The 23,432-nt window shown below is 43.5% G+C and overlaps 1 protein-coding gene across 5 annotated transcripts in view; it reads left to right on the forward strand.

Annotated features, from left to right (window-relative positions):
• The window catches only part of ARHGAP44 (Rho GTPase activating protein 44), a 413,328-nt gene that overhangs the window by 353,742 nt on the left and 36,154 nt on the right, over positions 1-23,432 (forward strand). For 4 of the 5 annotated variants that reach the window (XR_003856511.1, XR_003856512.1, XM_029600314.1 and 1 more), the window contains exons 19-20: positions 11,324-11,469; positions 12,296-12,673. Coding sequence is in view for 3 of the 5 variants with exons in the window: in XM_029600314.1 (XP_029456174.1) it covers positions 11,324-11,469; positions 12,296-12,673 (524 nt within the window). In the remaining 2 variants the exon portion in view is untranslated. Of the gene's footprint in view, positions 1-11,323; positions 11,470-12,295; positions 12,674-17,132; positions 17,185-23,432 lie in introns of all 5 variants that reach the window. The other variant, XM_029600315.1, reaches the window with a different exon arrangement.

The raw sequence follows: 23,432 nt of genomic DNA on the forward strand, positions 1-23,432 counted from the left end.
TCCAGTCTCACAAGGTCTTCCTGCAATTTATCACAATCTGCTTGTGATTTAACTACTCTGAACAATTTTGTATCATCTGCAAATCTGATTACCTCACTTGTCGTATTTCTTTCCAGATCATTTATAAATATATTGAAAAGTAAGGGTCCCAATACAGATCCCTGAGGCACTCCACTGCCCACTCCCTTCCACTGAGAAAATTGTCCATTTAATCCTACTCTCTATTTTCCTGTCTTTTAGGCAATTTGTAATCCACGAAAGGACATCGCCACCTATCCCATTACTTTTCCTAGAAGCCTCTCATGAGGAACTTTTCAAACGCCTTCTGAAAATCCAAGTACACTACATCTACCGGTTCACCTTATCCACATGCTTATTAACTCCTTCAAAAAAGTGAAGCAGATTTGTGAGGCAAGACTTGCCTTGGGTAAAGCCATGCTGACTTTGATCCATTAAACCATGTCTTTCTATATATTCTGTGATTTTGATGTGTTGAACACTTTCCACTAATTTTCCTGGCACTGAAGTCAGGCTAACCGGTCTGTAGTTTCCCGGATCGCCCCTGGAGCCCTTTTTAAATATTGGGGTTACATTAGCTATCCTGCAGTCTTCAGGTACAATGGATTATTTTAATGATAGGTTACAAATGTTTTCTAATAGGTCTGAAATTTCATTTTTGAGTTCCTTCATAACTCTGGGGTATATACCATCCAGTCCAGGTGATTTACTACTCTTCACTTTGTCAGTCAAGCCTATCACATCTTCTAGGTTCACCATGATTTGGTTCAGTCCATCTGAATCATTACCCATGAAAACCTTCTCCAGTATGGGTACCTCTCCAAAATCCTCTTCAGTAAACACAGAAGCAAAGAAATCATTTAATCTTTCTGCGATGGCCTTATCTTCTCTAAGTGCCCCTTTAACCCCCTCGATCATCTAATGGTCCAACTGACTCCCTCACAGGCTTTCTGCTTCGGATATAATTAAAAAAGATTTTACTGTGAATTTTTGCCTCTACGGCCAACTTCTTTTCAAATTCTCTTTAAGCCTGGCTTATCAATGTCTTACATTTAACTTGCCAATGCTTATGCATTATCCTATTTTCTTCTGTTGGATCCTTCTTCCAATTTTTGAATGAAGATCTTTTGGCTAAAATAGCTTCTTTTATCTCCCCTTTCAACCATGCCGGTAATCGTTTTGCCTTCTTTCCACCTTTTTTAATGTGTGGAATACATCTGAACTGTGCTTCTAGGATGGTATTTTTTAACAATGACCATGCCTCTTGCACACTTTTTACCTTTGTAGCTGCTCCTTTCAGTTTTTTCTAACAATTTTTCTCATTTATCAAAGGTTCTGTTTTGAAAGTTTAACATGAGAGCCGTGGATTTGCTTACTGTCCCCCTTCCAGTCAGTAATTCAAATTTGATCATATTATGATCACTATTGCCAAGCGGCCCCACCACCGTTACCTCTCTCACAAAATGCTGTGCTCCACTGAGAACTAGATTTAAAATTGCTCCCTCTCTTGTTGGTTCCTGAACCAATTGCTCCATAAAAATTTCATTTATTCCATCCAGGAACTTTATATCTCTAGCATGTACCGATGTCATATTTACCCAGTCAATATTGGGGTAATTGAAGTCTTCCATTATTATCGCACTACCAATTTGGTTAGCTTCCCTAATTTCTCTTAGCATTTCACTGTCAGTCTCACCATCTTGACCAGGTGGACGGTAGTATACTCCTATCACTATAGTCTTCCCCGACACACAAGGGATTTCTACCCATAAAGATTCAATTGTGCATTTAGTCTCATGCAAGATGTTTATCCTGTTGGACTCTATGCCATCCCGGACATAAAGCGCCACACCGTCTCCCGGGTGCTCCTCTCTGTCATTGCGATATAATTTGTACCCCGGTATAGCACTGTCCCATTGGTTGTCCTCCTTCCACCATGTCTCTGAGATGCCAATTAAGTCTATGTCATCATTCACTGCTATACATTCTAATTCTCCCATCTTACTTCCTAGACTTCTGGCATTAGCATACAAACATTTCAAAGTTTGTTTTTTGTTTGTATTTTCATTCTGCTTTTTAATTGATAGGGATACGTTAGAATTTTTTAGCTCAGGTGAGTTTTTAGTTACAGGCACTTGGATATGAGTGAATACAGTTGTCCAGAATTGTTGAATAGTTGCACACTTCCAAAAGCAATGAAAATATTCGCATCCAACATCCTACAATTTAAATTCTTTCTTTCTTGCGCAATTCGCACTCTGAAACCATGCAACAGCGCAAAATACCACCTATGAATCACTTTTAATTGCATTTCCCGAAGCTTACCTTCGGGAAATGCAATTTCCTTATAGCTTACTCAGCTAATCCAAAGAGGAACTTAAATCATCTTCCTCCAAGAAGATACCTAAGATCTAAAAGAGATAGACCTAAGATCTAAAAGATGGTCTATACTTTTTGTACCTATCCTATATCTATATAATATAGAGATCAAACCAGTTTGATACCTAGTTTTCACCAATGCCCCTTCAAACCCACATGCTTTAAAAATATTCCGCTGACATTGCAGCAAAGGTTCAACATAATGACGTATTTGCAAATAAAAAAATGTTTATCTAGCTGAAATTTTTCCCACAAAGTCTGAAAAGTGATTACTGCTTGTCGAGATTCTGTGAGCAGTTGACCAATCACACAGCCTCTCTCCTCCCAGGTACCAAAAATCCCATGATCCAGGCCCAGCTGAAAATTCTGATTACCCCAATAGGCAGATAAATATATATTCAAAGGGGTATACCATAATTATTTCATACCCATTTCCACGCATGAAGTACGAGTAGATGCAATTAGTTACCCCGCACCCCCAGTGGTATATCTGCAACTGTACCATGTAAAATATAAGAGAGAGCTAATGGGAATATCAAACTCTTATCTACGGCAAGATCTGTCACAATTTCCTGCTTATTTAACCATCTCTAGCCACCCAAAATAAACATGTAGAATTATAAATTCACAAGCTGAGCAAACATAATCCCCCTTCTCTGATGCTATATTGTAACCCTGAAAATTTCATATGGGGTTTCTTCCAGTTCCAAATAAAACTGGATATTACTTGAATCCAAGCTAGGACATCTTTCTTCAAAACCATAAAGGCATAGTTTGTAGAACATATAACCATTTAGATAGTATAACCATTTTCACCACTTGAATTCGGCTAAACCAATGGTACAGATAATTTGTCAATTGATACGAACTGTTGATGGAACATCTTACTCAATAAACCAATTTTTTCCTAAAATCTGCTTATAAGGTAGAAGCGGCCTTTGCACGAATAGGCACTCGCCCACTTAAAACTGAGCGCATATGTGCGTGCAATCAGCCTATTTTATAACATGAACACATATACACAGATATGTTATAAAATACCCACATCCCTGGGTGCGAGTCGACAAACACGTGTATATGTGTGCCCATGTACCCGTTTAAAAGTTATCGTTCCTATGTTTATGAGACGACATATTAACATAGTAATGGCAGCAGAAAAAGACCAAATAGTCCATCAATCTGCCCAGCAAGCTTCTTATGGTAGTAACTGCCACTCATGAAGGTTACTCCCAAATCTTATGTTAAGGGTAGTAATATTAAAAAACAAAACCAAGCAACTGTCAAATCTACAACAAAATTACTGATTGCAACATTTTTACAGAGTGAGTAGCCTTCCTGATAATTCAAATAATGCTACTGCTTGAATGTGCCTTGCTTTTGGACTTGGCCATAGAAGCAGTCCTGCGCTTTTTCCATAATGTCTGCGTATCAGTAACCTAGACCATAAAAGTCAGGGCCCAGCGTTGGTTGTCATCTGAATCCAATTCCCCTTTTGTATCCCCCCACTCACCGTCGAAGGTGAGAGCAATGCTGTAGTTGCGTCAAAATCATGTATGCTAATTGGTTAAGGGTATTAATACCCATGCATCAAAATCATCTAAGATGCCTTTTGTTTGAATTAGAAGCTTCTGCTCCATGCACCCTTTGTTGTGCTGATGATGGACCCTTGGCCTGAGGTGGGGTTGGCGCGACCCACAGGGCAAGCCCTACGGGTCCCCACAGTCAGGTGGCGGAGCAGGCTAAGAGACGGAGGCCGACTGGAGCTTCGCCAATACCAGCCCACATTCCCCTTAGGTTGAGCCCTCGGGTGCCGGAGCCGGCTGGACTTAGGCGGGCCTCCCTGAGACAATTCCCAGTTGGTGTAGACAAGGATACACCAGAAACCAGCAGAGGTGTAGGAAGGCCGAGGACGGACCGGACGAGGCAGGGTTCCGAAAACCTAGACGTCAACAGGAACAAAGGGAGATGGGGAACATCCAGGTAAAGATAGGTGGAAGCCTGAGAGGCCAGGTCCGTAGAGGACAGGCGAGTCCAAGGCAAGCTGGAGTCAGGGCAGGCGGCAGAAAGGCACAGTACCAGGAACAGAGCTGAGGTCAGAGCCAGGAGATAGGTAGAACGTGGTCAGACAATGCAGAGGTCAAATACCGGTGAATCAGTCCAAGCGTAGTCCAGGCAATGCAGGGGTCAATACCAGAGAATCAGTCCAAGCGAGGTCCAGGAAATGCAGGAGTCAATACCAGAGAATCAGTCCGAGCATGGTCCAGGCAATGCAGGGGTCAATACCAGAGAGTCAGTCCGAGGGTCGAGGAGTAGACAAGGAGACACACAGGGCCAGGAACCAGAAACAAGGACGAGAACTGAAGACAGAAACGAGATGAAGACAGGAACCAGGAACGGGCAACCTATACACGAACAAACGTGGAGACCTGTTGCCATGGCAGGGAACAAGTGGCTGGGCCCTGCCTTTCATACAGAGGCCCAGTGATGTCATCATCTGGAGCCGCAGGCTACTTTCCCGCCGCAGCCCCTTTAAAAGAGCACAAGCTGCGTGCGCATCTAAGCCAGAGCCCGGAGAAAGCAGGGCGGTGGCGTCACTCCGCAGCCCGCGCGGGGAGGCCCGCCGGGCGCCAGGAGGAACCGTACAGGAGTCAGAAGCGGGAGAGGTGGCTGCAGGCACTTGGGGACGGAGGCAGCTGCTCACCACCGCAAGCGAAGGTGAACCGGAGCTGGCAGCTGAACTCCCAGAGTGAGTAGGCCCGGGCGAGGGCCTTGCACAGCAAGGACATGTAACACCCTTTCCTTAATTTCTAACTCTAGCATTTAGGAAACCACAATGTTTATCCCATGCCTTTTTGAATTCATTTACTGCTTTTACCTTCACCATCTCTTCCGGAAGGGCATTTCAGGCATCCACCACCCTCTCTGTGAAAAAATATTTCCTGATGTTGGTTCTAAATCATCCCCCCCCTGAAGTTTCATATTGTGACCCCTAGTTCTATTGTTTGCTTTCCATCTGAAAAGATTTGAGGAACATGCATCATTAAAGCCATTCAGGTATCTGAATGTCTGATTCATAATTCCCCTGCATCTCCTCTCTTCCAGGTATACATATTAAAGATGTATATCATACCGGCAATCGTTTCCGGTTTCGTTATCGTAGAACCGCGGGAAATTTTGTTTCCCGCGGTTCTGACTGTTTGGTTTTTTTTTTCGGCTGTCCCGATCTGAAAAAAAAACCCCACCCCAATCCTTCAGATTTAATTATTTACAATCCCCTACCCTCCCGACCCCCCCAAAACTTGCCTAAAGTCCCTGGTAGTCCAGAGGGGGTCCCAGGAGCGATCTCCCAATTTCGGGCCGTCGGCTGCCATTACACAAAATGGCGCCGGTGGCCCTTTACCCTTACCATGTGACAGGGGCTATCGGTGCCATTAGCCGGCCCCTGTCACATGGTAGTAGCAATGGACGGCCGGCGGCATCTTAAAAAAATGGCTCGGGCCATCCATTGCTCCTACCATGTGACGGGGCCGGCCAATGGCACCGATAGCCCCTGTCACATGGTAAGGGCAAAGGGCCACCGGCACCATTTTGTTTACTGGCAGCCGACGGCCCGAGAGCGGGAGATCGCTCCCGGGACCTCCGCTGGACCACCAGGGAATTTAGGCAAGTTTTGGGGGGTCAGGAGGGTGGGGGATTGTAAATAATTAGATCTGAAGGGTTGGGGTGGATTTGGGGATTTTTTTCTGTGTGACCTTTCTCCCCCCCCCCCCCCCCCCCAAAATGATAAGAAAACGACACAAAATTTTTCCTATCATTTCAGGACCCCCCCCCCCGAACAGTGACAAAATAGGAAATATCCTGTATATTTCCTATTTCGTCTAAAATGAATGCACACCTCTAATACATATTCAGATCCTTCAGCCTCTCCTCATAACTCTTCCTGTACAAACCCCACACCATTTTGGTCACCCTTCTCTGGATCGCCTCCATCCTATCTCTATCCTTTTTCAGATACGGTCTCCAGAACTGAACAGATGAGGCCTCACCAAGGTCCTGTACAAGGGCACTGTCACCTGTTTTTTCTTACCGGTTATTCCTCTTTCTATGCAGCCCAGCATTCTTCTAGCTTTAGCTATCACCTTGTCACATTGCTTTGCCTTCTTCACATCATCAGACACTATCACACCTCTCCCAGTCCGTGCACATTAGTCTTTCACCCCCCCCCATCACATACAGCTGTTTTCGATTACCACACCCCAGATGCATGACTCTGCTCTTCTTGGCATTGAATCCCAGCTGCCAAGTCTTTGACCACTCTTCAAGCTTTCTTAAATCACTTTGCATTCTCTCTATTCCTTCAGGAGTGCCCACTCTGTTGCAGATCATAGTATCATCTGCAAATGGACAAACTTTACCTTCTATCCCTTACGCAATGTCACGCACAAAGATATCGAATAGAACCAGTCCCATAACCAATCCCTGTGGCGCTCCACTTAGTACAGTTCTCTCTTAAGAGTAGGCTCTATTTACCATTACACGCTGTCTCCTGTCAGTCAACCAGTTCGTAGTCCACTCCACCACCTTGGCGCAGAGTCCTAAGCTTTTCATTTTATTCACAAGCCTCCTATGCGGGACTGTATCAAAAGCTTTGCTAAAATCCAAGTAAGTCACATCTAGTGATCTTCCTTGATTCAATTCTCTAGTCACCCAATCAAAAAAATCAATCAGATTTGTCTAACAGGACCTTCCCCTGGTGAATCCATGCTGCCTCAGGTCCAGCAACCCACCGGATTGTAGATTGTTCACAGTCCTTTCCTTCAGTAGCGTCTCCATTTTCCCACCACTGACGTGAGGCTAACCGACCTGTAGTTTCCAGCCTCCTCTCTGCTACCACGCTCGTGAAGCGGGATCATAACCGCTATTCTCCAATCTCATGGCACCACTCCCGCTTCCAGGGATCTATTGAACAGGACTTTCAGTGGACTCGCCAGCACATCTCTGAGCTCCCTCAGTATCCTGGGATGTACCTCATCCGGCCCCATGGCCTTATCCACCTTCAGTTTTCCTAACTCTTCCCATATATTCTTTTCTGTAAATAGAGTTTCATGTACCCTATCTCCATCTACAGTCTTGTCAACCAGCAGCAGTCCTTCTCCAGGGTTTTCTTTTCTGAATACCGAACTGAAGTATTTAATATTTCTGCCATTTCTTCATCTGTCTCCACACATTCTCCTTGTCACCTTTCAATTTCACGATTCCACTTTGGGCCTCCCTTCTTTCTCTGATATATCTGAAAAATGCTTTGTCACCTCTCTTTACCTCTTTGGCAATCCTTTCCTCTGCTTGACCTTTTGCTTTCCTGATTATTTTCTTCATCTCCCTCAGCTTCACCAGGTATTCTTCCCTGTGTTTCTCTTTTTGGGATCTTTTATATGAAGCAAGTGTTTAAAATAGTATATTTTGCACTGGATCTGGCACTACTAAAGCAGCAGTTAAAAATAAAATGAAAACCATTTAAAAAAATGTTTGTAGAAATTCCATTCTCTACAAAGTGATTTGCTATCAATAATTGTCTCTGGTCTCCGTTAGATGCCTTCACTTTAAACTCTGTAATTGTAATTAGGATGCTGAGGATATTTATTTTGAGACAGAGCTGCTACACAGTTTAATGCAATTTGCAATAATTACTTTGATTCCAAGAATTTCACAGACAAATTATTACTGTGATTTTTGAGTATATGGAAAAGCACTTAACGAAAACTTGCAGGAGTTTTAATCCTACAGCTCTATTTCTATCCTGGGTGTGCCCCTCTCTCATTTGTTTAGAATGAAATGGGGGTTTTTTTTTCCTTGTGTAGGACTAAAGGTCAGAGCACCAGCTTTGTTACTCATCCTTATTTCTCTGAGGTCAATATTCAGCAGGCCATTTAGTGGACAATTTAGGATAACTTGTCTGGTCTATTCAGAGAGATAAACCTTCTGCTCAATCTCCTATTATAAAGTTATCCAGCTACGTGTATCTAGCTAACTTTAAAACCTAACCAGCTATGTTTGAATATTGCCCATTGGATTTTAAAGTTAGCTGGATACATGTAGCCGAATAACTTGCTACTTGTCTGGATATCTTTAAAAGATGTCCGGATAAGTAGAACTATATCAGTTCCAAAAAAAGATAAACATACAAAAAAAATTCAAAGGGCTCACTGCACTCATCCTCTCATAAATTAGAATTGCTGGCCCAGCGCTCCTCAAATACATTTATGGGCCATCTGTGTCCTCCCTCACTCCTTGCACCCTTTTCCGGTTCAGCAGTTTTTAAATGTCTATTGCACCACACCCCCCATTTTGAACCCCCCCCCCCAGTCTAAAAGTATTTATTCTTCCCCCCCCCCAAACACCCATCCCACCTGCCCCTGGACCCCTATCCTACCCTACCCTCCCTCCGGTGATGAAAATTCATCCCTGCCGGGAGCGAGGGACCCACTCACCCACCAACAAGGATGACTTTAGAGCAGGTCTAAAATTATACGGCTAATCTTGCCGATATACCCAACATTCAGCTAGGTTAGCCGGATATCTCAGCCCCTTCTCAGAATGCCTCTAAAATGCCGCTTCTTTTATTCAGCTATATTCCAGCAGGGTAACTAGCATAGTTATCATTTTTAGCCACTTAAACACATAGAGGGTCAATATTCAAAAGCCATTTAGATGGATAACCTAACAGTTATCCGTCTAAATGGCATACCCGGCTATATATAGCCTTTATCCGGCTAAATTCTAGCAGGGTAACTAGTTATCCGTCTAAATGGCTTTTGAATATTGACCCTCTATGTGTTTAAGTGGCTAAAAATGATAACTATGCCAGGTTATGCATGTTGCTTTAAAAAAAAAAAAAAAAAGAATGCTCCACCTTCTCTTTAGATTAAGGATCACTCTCTGCTTTGACAGAGGAGGAAATAAAAGGGGTATTGGATTCAGATGGCAACCAACACGAGCCCTGACTTTTACGGTCTGCGGGTACTGATATGCAGACATAAGGGAAAAAGCACAGGGCTGCTTCTACGGCCAAATCCAAAAGCAAAGCAAGTCAGCAATGCCGGAATTTTCAGGAAAGCTCCTCACCCAGTAAAAATGTTGCTAGCAGAAATTTTTTATGGGTTTGATAGTTGCTTGGTTTTTGTTTGTAAAAATGACTACCCTTATCATAAGGCTTAGGATAACTGCACAGACTACCCTTAAGAGAAACCTGGGGGTGACCTATACAGCGCCATAGATATTACCATAAGAAGCTTGCTGGGCACACTGGATGGAGCATTTGGTCCTGTTCTGCCATCATTACTATGTTACCATGGTACTATGTTACTTTCCCTCTGATTTGCAGTATGTCTAAATAAAGAAAACTCTCCTGTGGTTTAAAATAGCAGTCCCACATACACATTACAACATTCAGATTTGCATGCCATACAAATCAATAATAAACTGCGGAAAGATTTTGTTGCACTCACTATTAAAAACACCAGATCGCTATAGCAGAGTTAATATTGCTTTCTGTACTTGGCTAATAATATGTATCATTTTCTACTTTCCTGTGCTTCAGCTTTTCTTTAAGCACATTTGTTTCAGTAGAAGACTAAGACATCTCCTTCCAACTCTTCTTCTTAAGAGCTTTCAAACCATTAACTTTCATATGATAATCTTTTGACTTGATATTCTCGAGGACCAAGTTAAAATATAGACCCCCAGGCTTTTTCTGTTATCCTGTCTTTCTGCTCTAGCCCAGCTTATTTCCCTTCTGGCAACGGAGCTAAACTGCAATGTCTAGGGTGGGGCTCAATTGCTCTCCCCATTTCTAAAATGTTTCCTAGAGAGGCAAATCTCAAAATCAGTATTTAAAAAGTACCAGATCCCTTTCTAGCATAACTGGAGTGTTGCCCTGTCTTTTTTCCCCCCCCCATCTCTCAAAATAAAAAGGAAAGACAAAACACCAAATTTTCCTAGTGGTTTGCTATTAAAAAGTCTACCACAGATCTGGCATACTCCGCCCCGGGCACACTCAGGAGCTATAGCCAGAGCAGTGAAAGCCATCAGCATGAATGTGGCGTTCCCATTCCTATTGCTCAAGGACTGGTGTGTCAGGCTGCTGGAGTCTTTATTAAATGGACTGGTAAGAAGCTGCAGTTAACCTCCAAATTATGTCCCTCCTCTAATTAAAAATATATATATATATATATATAAAAAATGACTGAAGTCTTCCAGTATTTACTGAAGGGGTAGAATTTAGGGAGCAGGGATTTGAGGGGTTATTGTCCTATCACCTTGTTGTGTTGCCTGGTCTGTCCATCTGATTTTACTACAACTTGTATGTGAAGCAGCAGAAGCAGTGTCCACACAGTCTGCATTCTAATTTACCCTGAGATGTATTACAAATTAAAACTGCCTGCTTAATTGAGAACGAGGTGACATTGAGTTTGCAGAGCACACTCTGTCATTGGTGGCTGCTGTGCATGAACATTTGCTTTTAATCTAGCAGTTTGTTTTTGTACAAGCTCATGCCCCAGCACACGAGGCCCCCAAAGGAGAGACTTCCCCCAGGTTCCTGGGAGATCATAATACATTTTTTGAGAAACTTAAATGTAAACTTCAGTGCACAACATCTCATGCAGCAGTGAAATGGGCTTGTTGGAAATAAACCTAGGAAAGTATGCTCTAGGCAGCAGGGGACAAGTTGGAGACCGAGAGGAACAGAGTAAGGCAGCTGTCCTGTAACTAGAGCCACTTCAAATCCTACTGATGACTGCTGATATTTCTGGAAATGTGCATGGATTGCTTTAAAAAAAAAAAAAAAAAAAAAAGAAAGGAGCAAGGAATCTAAGAAACAAGTAACTAACACTTGTTTATTTCCTATCCCCATTTGCTTTCTTTCTAGTACTTTGAAAAACAAAGAGCTTTCCCCAGTGACTGGGTTGAAAGGAAGCCCAGGTTCCAGCCACGCGATGTCCTCCAGTGGTATCCAGCCTGCAGTATGCAGCACCCAGCTGTCCATGGATCAAAGTCCCCACTTACTTAGGAAAGGTATAATAAGCATGGTGTCATGTTAGAGAGCAGGAGCATCATTCTTGGTCAGGGGAGGCTGGTGCAAAGGGTAATTCCTCTTTTCATTTGTCTGATCGTGCAACAAAAAACAGTCACAAACACAAAACTCTTCCATGGGATCTTCCTTTTTTTTTTAGTCTGTAGCCAGTCAGATTGGATTACGGTTGAAAAAGCACAGTAACCTGAACCAAGCTCAGCGTTCCTTCACTTCACGCCATATCATTATGAGATTTTTTTTTTTTATATTTTGGCTCACTTGTTTTCTCTTGCTCCTTTGGGCTTTCAGCTAAGTCAGAACCAGGGCTGGAATCTGGTGCCAGGAGCCTTCACTTGAACTACCTGGGAATTTTATTCTCCGACTTATTTTATATCCCTTCCCATATATGTAGAGCACAGGCCGGGTAATGCATCCTATCAGTGCATGGGACTGGGTAATAATGCTGTGCAGATTTTGGTTGAAGAGAGAGGACAGCAGAAAGGTGTCATGTAGGTATTGGTTAATGCACATGGTCAATTTGTGTATCTCACGCATTAGCAAACAATGGGCCTGATTTACTAAACTAAGGTTTTTCTCCCATGTTGTGTCTATGGGAAAATCCTTAGAAAATCAGGTCCAATGAGATTCTGTACTACAATGACCTAAGACCAGACATTTTCTACACTTTGTGTGAGAGAGGTACATCTGGGTGGTCTGAAAGATCATTTGAGAAGCTGGTTTGTTCCTTTAAAAAAAAAAAAAAAGTGACACAGTGGTAGATATTGTTGAGGAATGAATCTTCTTTCTTTTCTGGGGTTTTTTTTTCAGTTTCAAAGAAGCTTGCACCTATACCACCCAAGGTATCCCTTGGCCCCTCTGGTGTTGTATCAGACCAATCTGCGGGCCAGCCTTCTCCAGTCAGCCTTTCACCCACCCCTCCAAACACCCCATCACCATACGGACTGAGTTACCAACAAAGCTACTCCTTGCCCTCTGGGCAAGCTTCTCTGGCTACTACACCATCCCTGTCCTCACCTCCTTCCTTGACCAGCACTTTAAGCAAATCGAGACCCGCCCCCAAGCCAAGACAGAGACCCACACTGCCACCGCCACAGCCGCCTACACCAAGCCTACCTGGGTCTAGTCCTCAGTCTATGGAGCACACCATTTTGGATGGCTTATCACCAGGGGAAAGCATGTCTACAGGTAAGAAAACTATTTTAATGCTATGATGTATTGAAAGTTCTCTGACGACAGGCATGTTGTCAGTCACACAAGTGGGCCACATGGACCGCACATGGCTCCAAGCAGAAACAAACTTTATAGAACTTTTAGCTGACCTTTACTGTAAATGCACAAGACTTCCCACACTACAGTGGCCCCATTGCTTCTTTCAGTTTCCTTTTGCTAGTGGCCCATTCAGTCATGTTTCCAACAGGCTGTGCAGCTTCAGCATTCTCGCTAAAGTTTTCTCCTGGCCTTGGTTGAAATTTTACTTTCTCGTTTTAGTTCCATAGTCATTGATGTTGACTCTTCATTAAAATGTGATTATCTTTTTCGGTCTCACCATTCAGATTTTTTAGTGGGAGCAAGGCACTGGACAGGCTTTTGGTCAGTTCTTCTCTTACAAATGTCTTTTTTTCTGAAGAAAAATTGTTTTCTTTGGAATTTGCTTCAATGGATTTACTCATATCAGAGAAGCAAGCCATCAGTTTCAAATTTTGTCCCAAGTGCAACATCCATCACCGACCATCACAAAGCATGCTACATCTGCCTTGAGAAGGACCACCACATAGATGGTTATGATATCTGTTCCAAGATGCATCCTCAGGCTGCAAGCCTTCCTTGTCAGTGCAATTAAACCTAGTTCCAGTAAAGCAGCTTCAAAGTCTTAACCCACAGCTTGGGACATCAGTATCACACTGGTGACCAGTCCTTGCCTAAGAGGTCCTTAGCCTCTTTAGTGCTTTGATCCAAGGATAGGCGCAATGGTCAAGTCAAGTCTTAATCTCCCTGCTCAAGTCTGAGTAAATATTACAAAGACTCATGTTGAGAACTGAAGACAGCAGGCACCAAGTCTCAATGCATTGGTGCAGCTCCTCGATGCATGACTAAGAAAATCTAGAGGTTCTTCATGCTCTGACACAGTCATGGCCAGAGGTTAGCTTTTGAAAGAATGCATAGTCTCTTATGAAGGCTAACCAATCATAGTCATCCACATTGTTCAGTGTGAAATTGCAAAGGAGAATTTCACTGATACCCACTCGATGCATATTGATGCCAAATCCCTTGATCCTAATGAATGCATCAGTTGACCAGGTATGTATCCTTAGGTGCAAAGTGTTCCAGTGCCATCAGACTCAGGAAGCCAAGTCAGTGTCTAAACTGACTACACTAAGATTCAAGTTAGTGATGTAGGCCCAGGAAAAACTAAGCCAGTTTCTCCCTGTCTTGAAGCCATCTTGACATTCCTCAGCATATAGAATAGGGGTAGGCAACTTCAGTCTTTGAGTGCTGCAAACAGGTTTGCTTTTCAATGAATAAGCATGAGTTGTATTTGCTTATTCCTGATATTGAGGATTCATAGTTTGGGGAATTCTGGTACTCTGAACATTTCTCTATTGATAGTAGTCCAGGGAGAGGGAAACACATGAACACCCATTTTTCACAAATAAGCATTTGGGGGGACATTTTCAGCTGCTCTGTGGCTCAGTTAGTTAGCCGAATAAACATATCCAGCTAACTAGCAGGGTGTATTCAGTGGAGTGGATGCACTGCTGAATAAACCCAGCTATCTTAAAGTTAGCCAGTTTTGTCTAACCAGCTAACTTTAGGACAGCCCTATGACCCGATCAGAGTTAGCCGCATAGGTTAAGCGGCTAACTCTGAATATAAGAGTTTAGCCGCATACGGCAATGAATATGGCCGGGTAGCCATTTAGACGGATAACTTTTCCGTTACCTGTCTAAATGGCTTTTGAATATCAACCTCTTGGTGAACTGTGGAGTTGATGCAAAGCTGAAAACAGTATTCAGTACCAGAGGTGCAATGGCCTTTAGCTCTCAGTATGTCTCTTTGGAACTTTTGCTCAGAAATGAACAGGGAGATTGAGACCTGACATGACTAGCATCACGGTAAGAGAAATCAATGTGAGTTGCCATCTGGGTGTGGCTAGGGATCGTCATCAACTACCCCAGGTCTCATCTAAAGCAATCATCTCAATGTAAGTTTCTTGAGGCTCTGTTAAATGAAGCAGCTCTCCATAATTTGGATTGCAGAAAAACTGCCACCTTCTTTCAGGAGCAGACTCAAGCTCTTAGATCAAATTCCACTCAGTTTTTATGGCAGTTTGGTGACAATATGCATGATTTCCAGTTCAGTAGCAGACTGCATCTCCTTCTGTGTCACCCAGGCATGACTGACCTTGGAAGTGCATGTCAAAGCTCCGATCATGTTAAGCACCCAACTCCAACCTCATACTTCATCCATACCAATTAGAAGCGCATACAAAGGCACATTGCAAGCCCCACAGGTAAAATCATCACTGAGCAAAAGAGCACTATCTTCAGGAGGCCCCCACCAATGGAATGCGCTCCCCCCAGATCTAAGACTAGAACCAAGTCATCAGGAGTTCAAAAAAAAGCTAAAAACATGGCTTTTCCGTCAAGCCTTCCCAGACATCTAATGCTACCTAATCAAGTCTTTTAACCCAAATCATGGGTTATCTCACTGTTTTTCCTATTACGATTTTTTTCAACTGTACCTTAATTTTTGAGCTCTTTCATCTTTTGTATTTATACTGTACTCACACTCCATTTACTCTATCTCTTTTATATTTATTTTCTATATAATATTTATTACTATATTACTATGTTTAATTGGTTATCTATTCTATTTGTTCCATCATTATTGTTAGTTCTATTGTTACCTGTTTTATTGTTCAACTGTTCTATGTAAAGCCCACTACTCTTTTTGGGCATTTAAAAGTTGTATGTAAACCGGATTGATTTGTAGTTCCTACAAGAACTTCGGTCTATAAAAATTAAAAATAAAATAAATAAATAAAATAAAGCTTACTATATCAAGGCCATAGTGGCCTTAGTTGCTAATCTACAGTCTATCTCCCTTGAGGAGCTTTCCAAGGCTATGATGTGATGTGAAGTTCAGTCCACATATTTATATCTCATTACTGTCTGGATAAGGCCTCCAGACGGGATGCCAGGTTTAGACCATCCATTCTTATTTGCCTTTTTGAGGGGGTAAACCTCAACTTCTTCCCTTCTAGGGCCCAAAATTAAAAAAAAGGTCTCCAATGAAAACGTGTTTTTCACCTGTTGGCGATTGTCGCCATGTTCTCCTCTTAGTCCTAGTTGTGTGGCTAGTGATCTGCTTGCCTTCAGAGAAAGCTGTTCTATAAAGATGGCAGTTCACCCATCAGATAAACCATCCTTTCTTACTATGGGAGTTCTGTCTGGCTAAAAACATGAACTGAGAGAAGCTGCAGGGACCTCCATAGTGAGGGGAAATCCTATGCATGTTCAATAAAGACTAAGGGGTAATTTTCAAAAGGATTTACGCATGTAAAAGTAGCATAATCAATTTTCAAAAATGCATTTACATTCATAAACCCTATTGACAATTCAATAGCATATATCGTAGCAATTTTCAAAAGCCCACTTATGCCCATAAAGTGCATTTATGTGTGTAAACCCCAGTAATAAGTGTGTACGTCCTTTTGAAAATTACCCCCTTAGTCTTTACCAGAGAGCTCTAGAAGGTTTGTTCCATTTGATGGTACGTGTAGTCACTCCACTCACTTGTGTGACTCATGAACTGCTGTTTGAAGAGAACTCGTTACAGGTAAGTTATGTGATAATTAGGAGATGCAAGCTGTAAGTAAGTGGCTTCAGCCACACTGTGTGGAACCTTAATCTGTGCATTTCCTTAGTTAATGGTGCATGTCCCTACAGTATTTTATTGGGGATTTGTTAGTTAACAGCAAAACAGACGCCTTGCTGTATCACTAATACCTTCAGTGCATGCATAGAGCCATGTCTTCTGGTTAAAATATCTCCTTGTTTGTTTGTGTGGTATCAGGATTATAAAATAGATAATTCGCTATCTAGAGCTATCTGAATCTTGTATGGTTTGACTAAACGTTCACCCAGCTACCGACCCCACATTATCGTGTCATCACATTCTCTTTTTAAAACGATTAAAAGTCTGCAGCCACCTCCATCCAGAATCACTGTGTGAAGAGAAAATAAAATATTCTGCCTTAGAACTGATGCCGAAGCTTAACAGACGGGCCCCAGTTGCTGGCCTGACATTATATAGCGGTTGTTCATTGTGTTCAAGTGGGGAGACCCTTGTCTCTTATACCCCCCCAGCTCAGAATACTGAATATTTGCACCTCTACCAAGAGCACATTGGAAAACCAGATCTTGCTGATGGTGCTTCCGCATCCCACTAGCTGCAGGATGCCTGGTAACCCAAGCTTTGGTCCTTTTACATACAGGTTACCTAAAGCAGTCCTCGGATCACGCCCTGTACTCGGAGAAGCTGTTCTCCTCCCGCCCTCTCCGAAAGAACCTTCCGAACAGTTTTTATTTTTACTGTGTTCCAATTTCCTTCTTCTCCAAATCCTATTATTGTGTCCTTGCAGCTGTGTGACGTGAGTGATGCAATATTGGATAAGTGTGAGGGGGGATTTCAGGGTAAGCTCGAGCTACAAGCTTTCCCGTCTGGCTTTTCAGCTAACCCTGGACCCCAGCCACTGCCTGTATCCGATGCCACCCACTAATTCATCTCTTCTCCGGCCTTCTGCATGGGGCTGAAACGGACTTGCATGGCTTGAGACTTTTACCCACAGGTTCACAGATTTGTTCGTTTCCCCAATGAACTTGTTTTGCTTCCGAACAGCTGGCTCTTATTTTTTTGCCTTCAGTATAAAAAGCTATGCAGTTACCAACCCCCCTCACCTCCCCTCTCCATGGCTTCAGACTTACCTATTTGAAATATCTTTCCTTTATTCCATTTCATATATTTCCAAGGGATGTCATGATATTTGTCAGTACTACATGTTGTAATCTTATTGTTAGTTGTCAACATATACAAGAACTTAAAGGGTGGTTATTTTACACTTGTGGGACCAGGGGCGTGTGGGGGGGGGGGTTTTCCCTTTAGAAGGGAAGGGATAAGAGGCTACAAAAATACTGCTGTAAAGAATTTGCCACTTAAAAAAATAGGGGGTGGGAGTGAGATATTTGGTTTTCAAGAAATACTGCTTTTAAAAGCCCCTGGTTTCCTTGTCATCAAGTGGAAAGCTTGCTACTAGAAGTATAAGACAAGAGCAGGGAATGTTTCGACGCAACATAGCAACAGGTTCCTTCTCTTGCTCATTTGAAATCTCATTGAGAGACAGGAGCCAGCTTTTCAAAATGATTGGGGGAAGGGCACAGTGAAGGAGTTTGCACCCACAGAGCTGGCACCTATGCAGTGAGATGTACCTGCATGCTTGCCGTGCCTTGCACTTGGCAGAGAGTCGCAAACAAAACCATAATCTGAAACATTCAGTTGTAAAAGAAAGAAGAATTAAAAGAAAAAAAAAGTTTCCTTTTTCTAGCAGGAGGCTTTTAAAGCAATTCATGGGTCTTGCTTTCTGGTCTCCTCTGCCAGAGGGAAAGGTCCTCAATGGGATGCATGCACTTAAAGAGCTGCCTCCTTTGGCTGCAGAGTTGTGCATGGTGGACAACCATAGCAACATTAGGATTCAATCAAACTAGACTTATTTTCCATGATTTTATGTTCAGTTTTTATATATTCAAACAGTGGGGCCGATGCAATATGCCGAGCGCACTCTTAACGAGCAGTTAGACGTGGGTAAAATAGGCGCTAAGCAATCCCCTAATGCACTCCCAATGCAAAAAGATAAATGTGCATCTCAGACGCACATTTATCGCTCAGATATTAACGCCTGCCTGGAGCAAGCATTAATAGCTGAACGCATTGAAAAGAAGTACCGAAAAGCAGAAAAAACTGCTTTTCTGTACTTCTTTTTTAAAGTAAAAAAATAAAATAAATGAACTCAGCAGACCGCCGAGTTATGAAGACCGACACCGGTAAACTCGGCCTCGGTTTTCATAACCCGCCCAGAGGCAGGCGCAAAAGGTAAAATAAAAATTTTGGGGCGGGTTAGAGTAGGGCTGGGGGGTGGGGGGAAAGGTTAGGGGAAGGGGTGGAAAGGTCAGGTTAGGGGGAAGGGAATGGGGGAAGGCAGCGCGGCTCGGCATGCGCAAGGTGCACAATTGTGCACCCCCTTGCGCACTCCGACCCCTGATTTTATAACTTACGCACGCACTGCATGTGCAAGTTATAAAAACGGGTGTACATATGTGCGCGCCGGGTAGCACGTGCACATGTACGCCCGCGCGCAACCTTTTAAAATCTACCCCTTAGTGTTTCTGCCCCTCCTGATGCAGCAAGTCCATGAAACACGTATGTGTCGGGGGACTCGGCTATCTCTATGAATCTTATGGGCATTACTCTTTCAAGGACTGAATAAATTGTCTTGGATTTAGAATCAGTCTCTGCCTGTCTTTGAAACATTTTGTCTAAATCTGTGGAAGGTTAGGCATTCATCAGAAACTGATGATGGCCTATTTTCTTGCCACCTGTGTCTCAGAAAACATGCATTATACTTCACTTTGGAGTAAAACAGATAATGGGATGAACAGTCACAATCCCAAGCACTGCCTCCATCATGGTATTCACCCGTAGGTGGATCGCAATAATATGAATCCAGAAAAATCAGAGTAAATCATGGGGGGTGAGGTTGTCATTTTGTACTTTGCTTTCTTGTACTTTGCTTATTATGATTGATGATCATGAGCCCATTTGCTCTGCCCTTGGGAAACACCCAGCAGGGTTTAGCATTCATGATTGCAAAGTGCAGCAACATGGCCTGTCTCTGTCATAAGTCTATAATAATACCAGCATGCTTGAAGCACATTAATAGGTCAAAGAAGCAAACAAAAGCAGAGAGGAAGAAGTAAATGGTGCCACTCTCAACAAGTTTATTTGTACCACCTTCCAAAATGTCTCTCTCCAGGTGACGGGGATTGGATAATAAAATCTATTCGAACATTTTGACAGTGGAAAAAATAGTATTTTTATTGTACTTATATTCCCTGTACGTACCCGGATCAGTTCAGACACCTGGGTTCATCTCCCCCTATCAGCAAATGGTGACAGAGCAAAAAACCTCACTGACACCGTATCTAAGCAACCGTGCCACCTGCAGTTCGTCAGTATTTCTGTGTCTCCAGCAGATGGCAGAGTTATTAATCCTGCAGTTCTGCAGTTGACTAATTTTTTTTAGCTAATTTTTTTCTTTTCTTTTTTTTATTACAATTCTTAGGGTTCTTCCCTGTCTGGTTGAGGCGGCCGAGCCGGGGGTTGGTACCCTTGTGTGTGCTCGTTCTGGGCGCCTGTGAGGTATAAATCTAGTTGTCCATTTTCCTCCCTTCACGAGGCCACTGAGGCGGCTGCAGGCTCTTTACAATACTTTTTTACAAGAATTTTTAGCTATTTTTGCCTATTTTTCAGGGCAAGAATGGGGACAATCCTTTCGTGGAGCCAGAAGGTCTTTTAGGGGATCCTCTGGTGGCTCCTCGTTAGGAGGTAAGTCTACCCAATGATGCCAGGCTGGTCCACTCGCATACGGCACTTTTACGACAAATGGCCAAGATCACTCAGGACCAGTGGGTTCTCAATGTGATGATAAATGGTTACATTTTAGAATTTACTTGTCCCGTATGGGAACTTTTTCTAATTTCCCCATGCAGCTATCCGGTCAAGCGGGCGGCATTACAACTGACTCTAGACTGGTTATGTCGGTTAATTGCAGTAGTACCAGTTCCCAGAGCGGAGCTCCATCAGGGGAGATACTCCATTTATTTTCTGGTCCCCAAAAAGGAGGGCTCGTTTCAGCCGATACTCGATTTAAAGGTCAATGCAAAACTCAAGGTGCCACACTTCAGGATGGAAACCCTCAGGTCGGTCATAGCGGCTGTACGCAAAGGAGAATTCCTGGCTTCCTTGGATGTCATGGAGGCTTATCTACATATTCCCATCCATCAGGACTCTCAGCATATTCTCCACTTCATGATTCTGGGTCAACATTTTCAGTTTCAGGCTCTTCCGTTTGGTCTCACCATGGCTCCGTGGACTTTCACCAAGGTGATGGTGGTGGTGGCAGCTTTCCTTCGAAAGAAGGGTATTCTAGTTCACCCATAATTGGATGATTGGTTGATCAGAGCCAAGTCAGAGTCTCTATGCCTCAAGTTGGTTCATTGAGTTCTCAAAGTCCTACAGTCCCTAAGTTGGGTAGTGAATCATGACAAAAGTCAGCTATCACCAACACAAACTTTGGAGTATTTAGGAGCTCGGTTCGATACTCTTATAGGCAGAGTCTTTCTCTCTCAAGATTGAAGCTTGAAACTTCAGGCCCAGATCTGCCAGTTTTTGTAGTTGCAGGTACCCAAGGTCTGGAACTACTTACAGGTACTCGGCTCAATGGCCTCCATGCTAACTTGGATCCCTGGGCGTTTTGCCATATGAGACCACTACAGATGGCATTGTTGTCTCGCTGGAAGCCAGTATCAGAAGAATATCATATCTGCTTACCTCTCGAGGGTTTGCCGAGAGACAGTCTGTCATGGTAGCTTCAGACTTCCAATCTCAGTTGGGGAGTGGACCTTGAAGTTCCTGATTGGATGGTGGTTTCTACCACTGCCAGTCTCTCTGGATGGGGAGCAGTTTGTCAGTCCCATTCGGTTCAGGGATCCTGGTCCATGAGACAGTCTGCGTTGTCTATCAACCGTCTAGAGACCAGGGCAGTTTGCTTGGCCTTGAAGGAGTTTCTGCCATTACTACGGAATCGTCCGGTTTGAGTTCTGTCGGACAACGCAACAACAGTAGCGTATATAAATCGGCAGGGCAGAACCAAAAGCAAGGAGTTGGCTCTAGATGTGCAGAGGTTGGTGCTCTAGGTGGAACGACATCTAGAGAGATTAGCGGCATCCCACATCACAGGAACAGAGAATGTTCAGGTGGATTTTTTGAGTCACACACACTTGGATCCAGGTGAGTGGGAACTGTCAGAGACAGCCATGCAGTTAATTTTAGATCGTTGGGGTCTACCTCATGTCAACCTTATGGCGACCTCTTGGAATGCCAAGGCCTTCTGATTCTTCAGTCTCTGAAGACAGTACGGGGCCGAAGGGGTTGACGTTCTGGTTCTACCATGGCCTCAGGGAGTTCTACTGTTTGTTTTTCCTCTGTGGCCACTGGTGGGCAAAGTTCTACGTCGCATAGAAAAGCATTGCAGAGAGGTGATTCTGGTGGCTCCGGAGTGGCCTCGGTGTCCATGGTTTGTGGATCTGGTCAACCTGGCAGTGGACGGCCCGCTTCGCTTCGGCCACCTGATGCGTCTTCTTGGACAGGGTCCTATATTTTTCGACCAGGCTGCTCGCTTTTGTCTAGCGGCATGGCTTTTGAGAGGAAGCGTTTGAAAAGGAAAGGTTACCTGGACTTGGTATTCACCATATTGTTACAGTCTAGAAGGAAGTCTACTAACCTCTCTTATGTTCGGGTATGGAAGACTTTTGAGTCCTGGTGTTCTGACAGGGGAATTCGCCCTCTTAGGGCCTTAATTCCTGAAATATTATCTTTCTTACAGTATGGCTTCACCAAGGGCTTATCTCTTAGTTCTCTTAAAGTGCAGGTAGCAGCACTGGGCTATCTCCATGGCAAAATTGAAGGTTCCTCTATTTCGTCTCATCCGGACGTGGTTCGTTTTCTTAGAAGTATGATGAATCTTCATCCTCCAGTTCGGAAATCTTGTCCGTCCTGGAATCTTAATCAAGTTCTTAAACTCTGTGTGAACCTCCCTTCGAGCCGCTCCAAAGGGCTATGTTAAAGGATTTGACACTTAAGGTAATTTTTCTCGTCGCCATTTGTTCAGCTAGAAGAATTTCTGAGTTGCAGGAATTATCTTATCGAGATCTTTTCCTTCAGATTTTGGAATCCGGAGGTTTTTTTTTACAGGCGGTACCTTCCTTTTTACCAAAGATGGTTTCAGCGTTCCATGTCAATCATTCCGTGGAACTTGCGGCTTTTCCTAACTTACCAGCGTCGGATCCTAATGCGAGGGAGCTCAAATGTCTAGATATTCAGAGAGCTTTATTGCGTTATCTTGAGATTACCAATGACTGTAGGAGGTCCGATCACCTGTTCGTGCTGTGGAGGTCCTAATAAAGGCTCCAAGGCTTATAAAGCCTCTATTGCACAATGGTTGAAGGAGGCTATTTCTTCCGCGTATATTACACGGGGTCTATCCAGTTCCGGAAGGCTTGCGTGCTCACTCCACACGTTCGCAAGCGGCCTTGTGGACGGAATCTCAACTTGTTTCCCCACAGGAAATTTGCAGAGCGGTGACTTGGAAGTCGCTGCATACTTTTGCAAGGCACTATCGCTTAGATGTCGGGGCGCAAAACCCTTACCCACCCTGGGTAAGGGTTTTGGTACATCCCAGGTGTCTGGACTGATCCGGGTACGTACAGGGAAAGGAAAATTGGTTCTTTTCTGCTAATTTTCGTTCCTGTAGTACTATGGATCAGTCCAGAGCCTGCCCAATTAGAAGCAGGGTATATTAATGGGAGAGTCGTCTGCTCAGCTGTAAGATTGTTCTCTAATGCATTCCATGTTCTTGTTAACTGTTGTTTAATGGTTCCATATTTTTTGCTATTATCTGCTTTGATATAGATACATATTGACGAACTGCAGGTGGCACAGTTGCTTAGCTACGGTGTCAGCGAGGTTTTTTTAATCTGTCTCCATCTGCTGATAGGGGGAGATGAACCCAGGTGTCTGGACTGATCCGTGGTACTACAGGAACAAAAAT

This window comes from Rhinatrema bivittatum, chromosome 4 (genome assembly GCF_901001135.1).
Source record: "Rhinatrema bivittatum chromosome 4, aRhiBiv1.1, whole genome shotgun sequence".
In the NCBI taxonomy this organism is placed as follows: Eukaryota; Metazoa; Chordata; class Amphibia; order Gymnophiona; family Rhinatrematidae; genus Rhinatrema; species Rhinatrema bivittatum.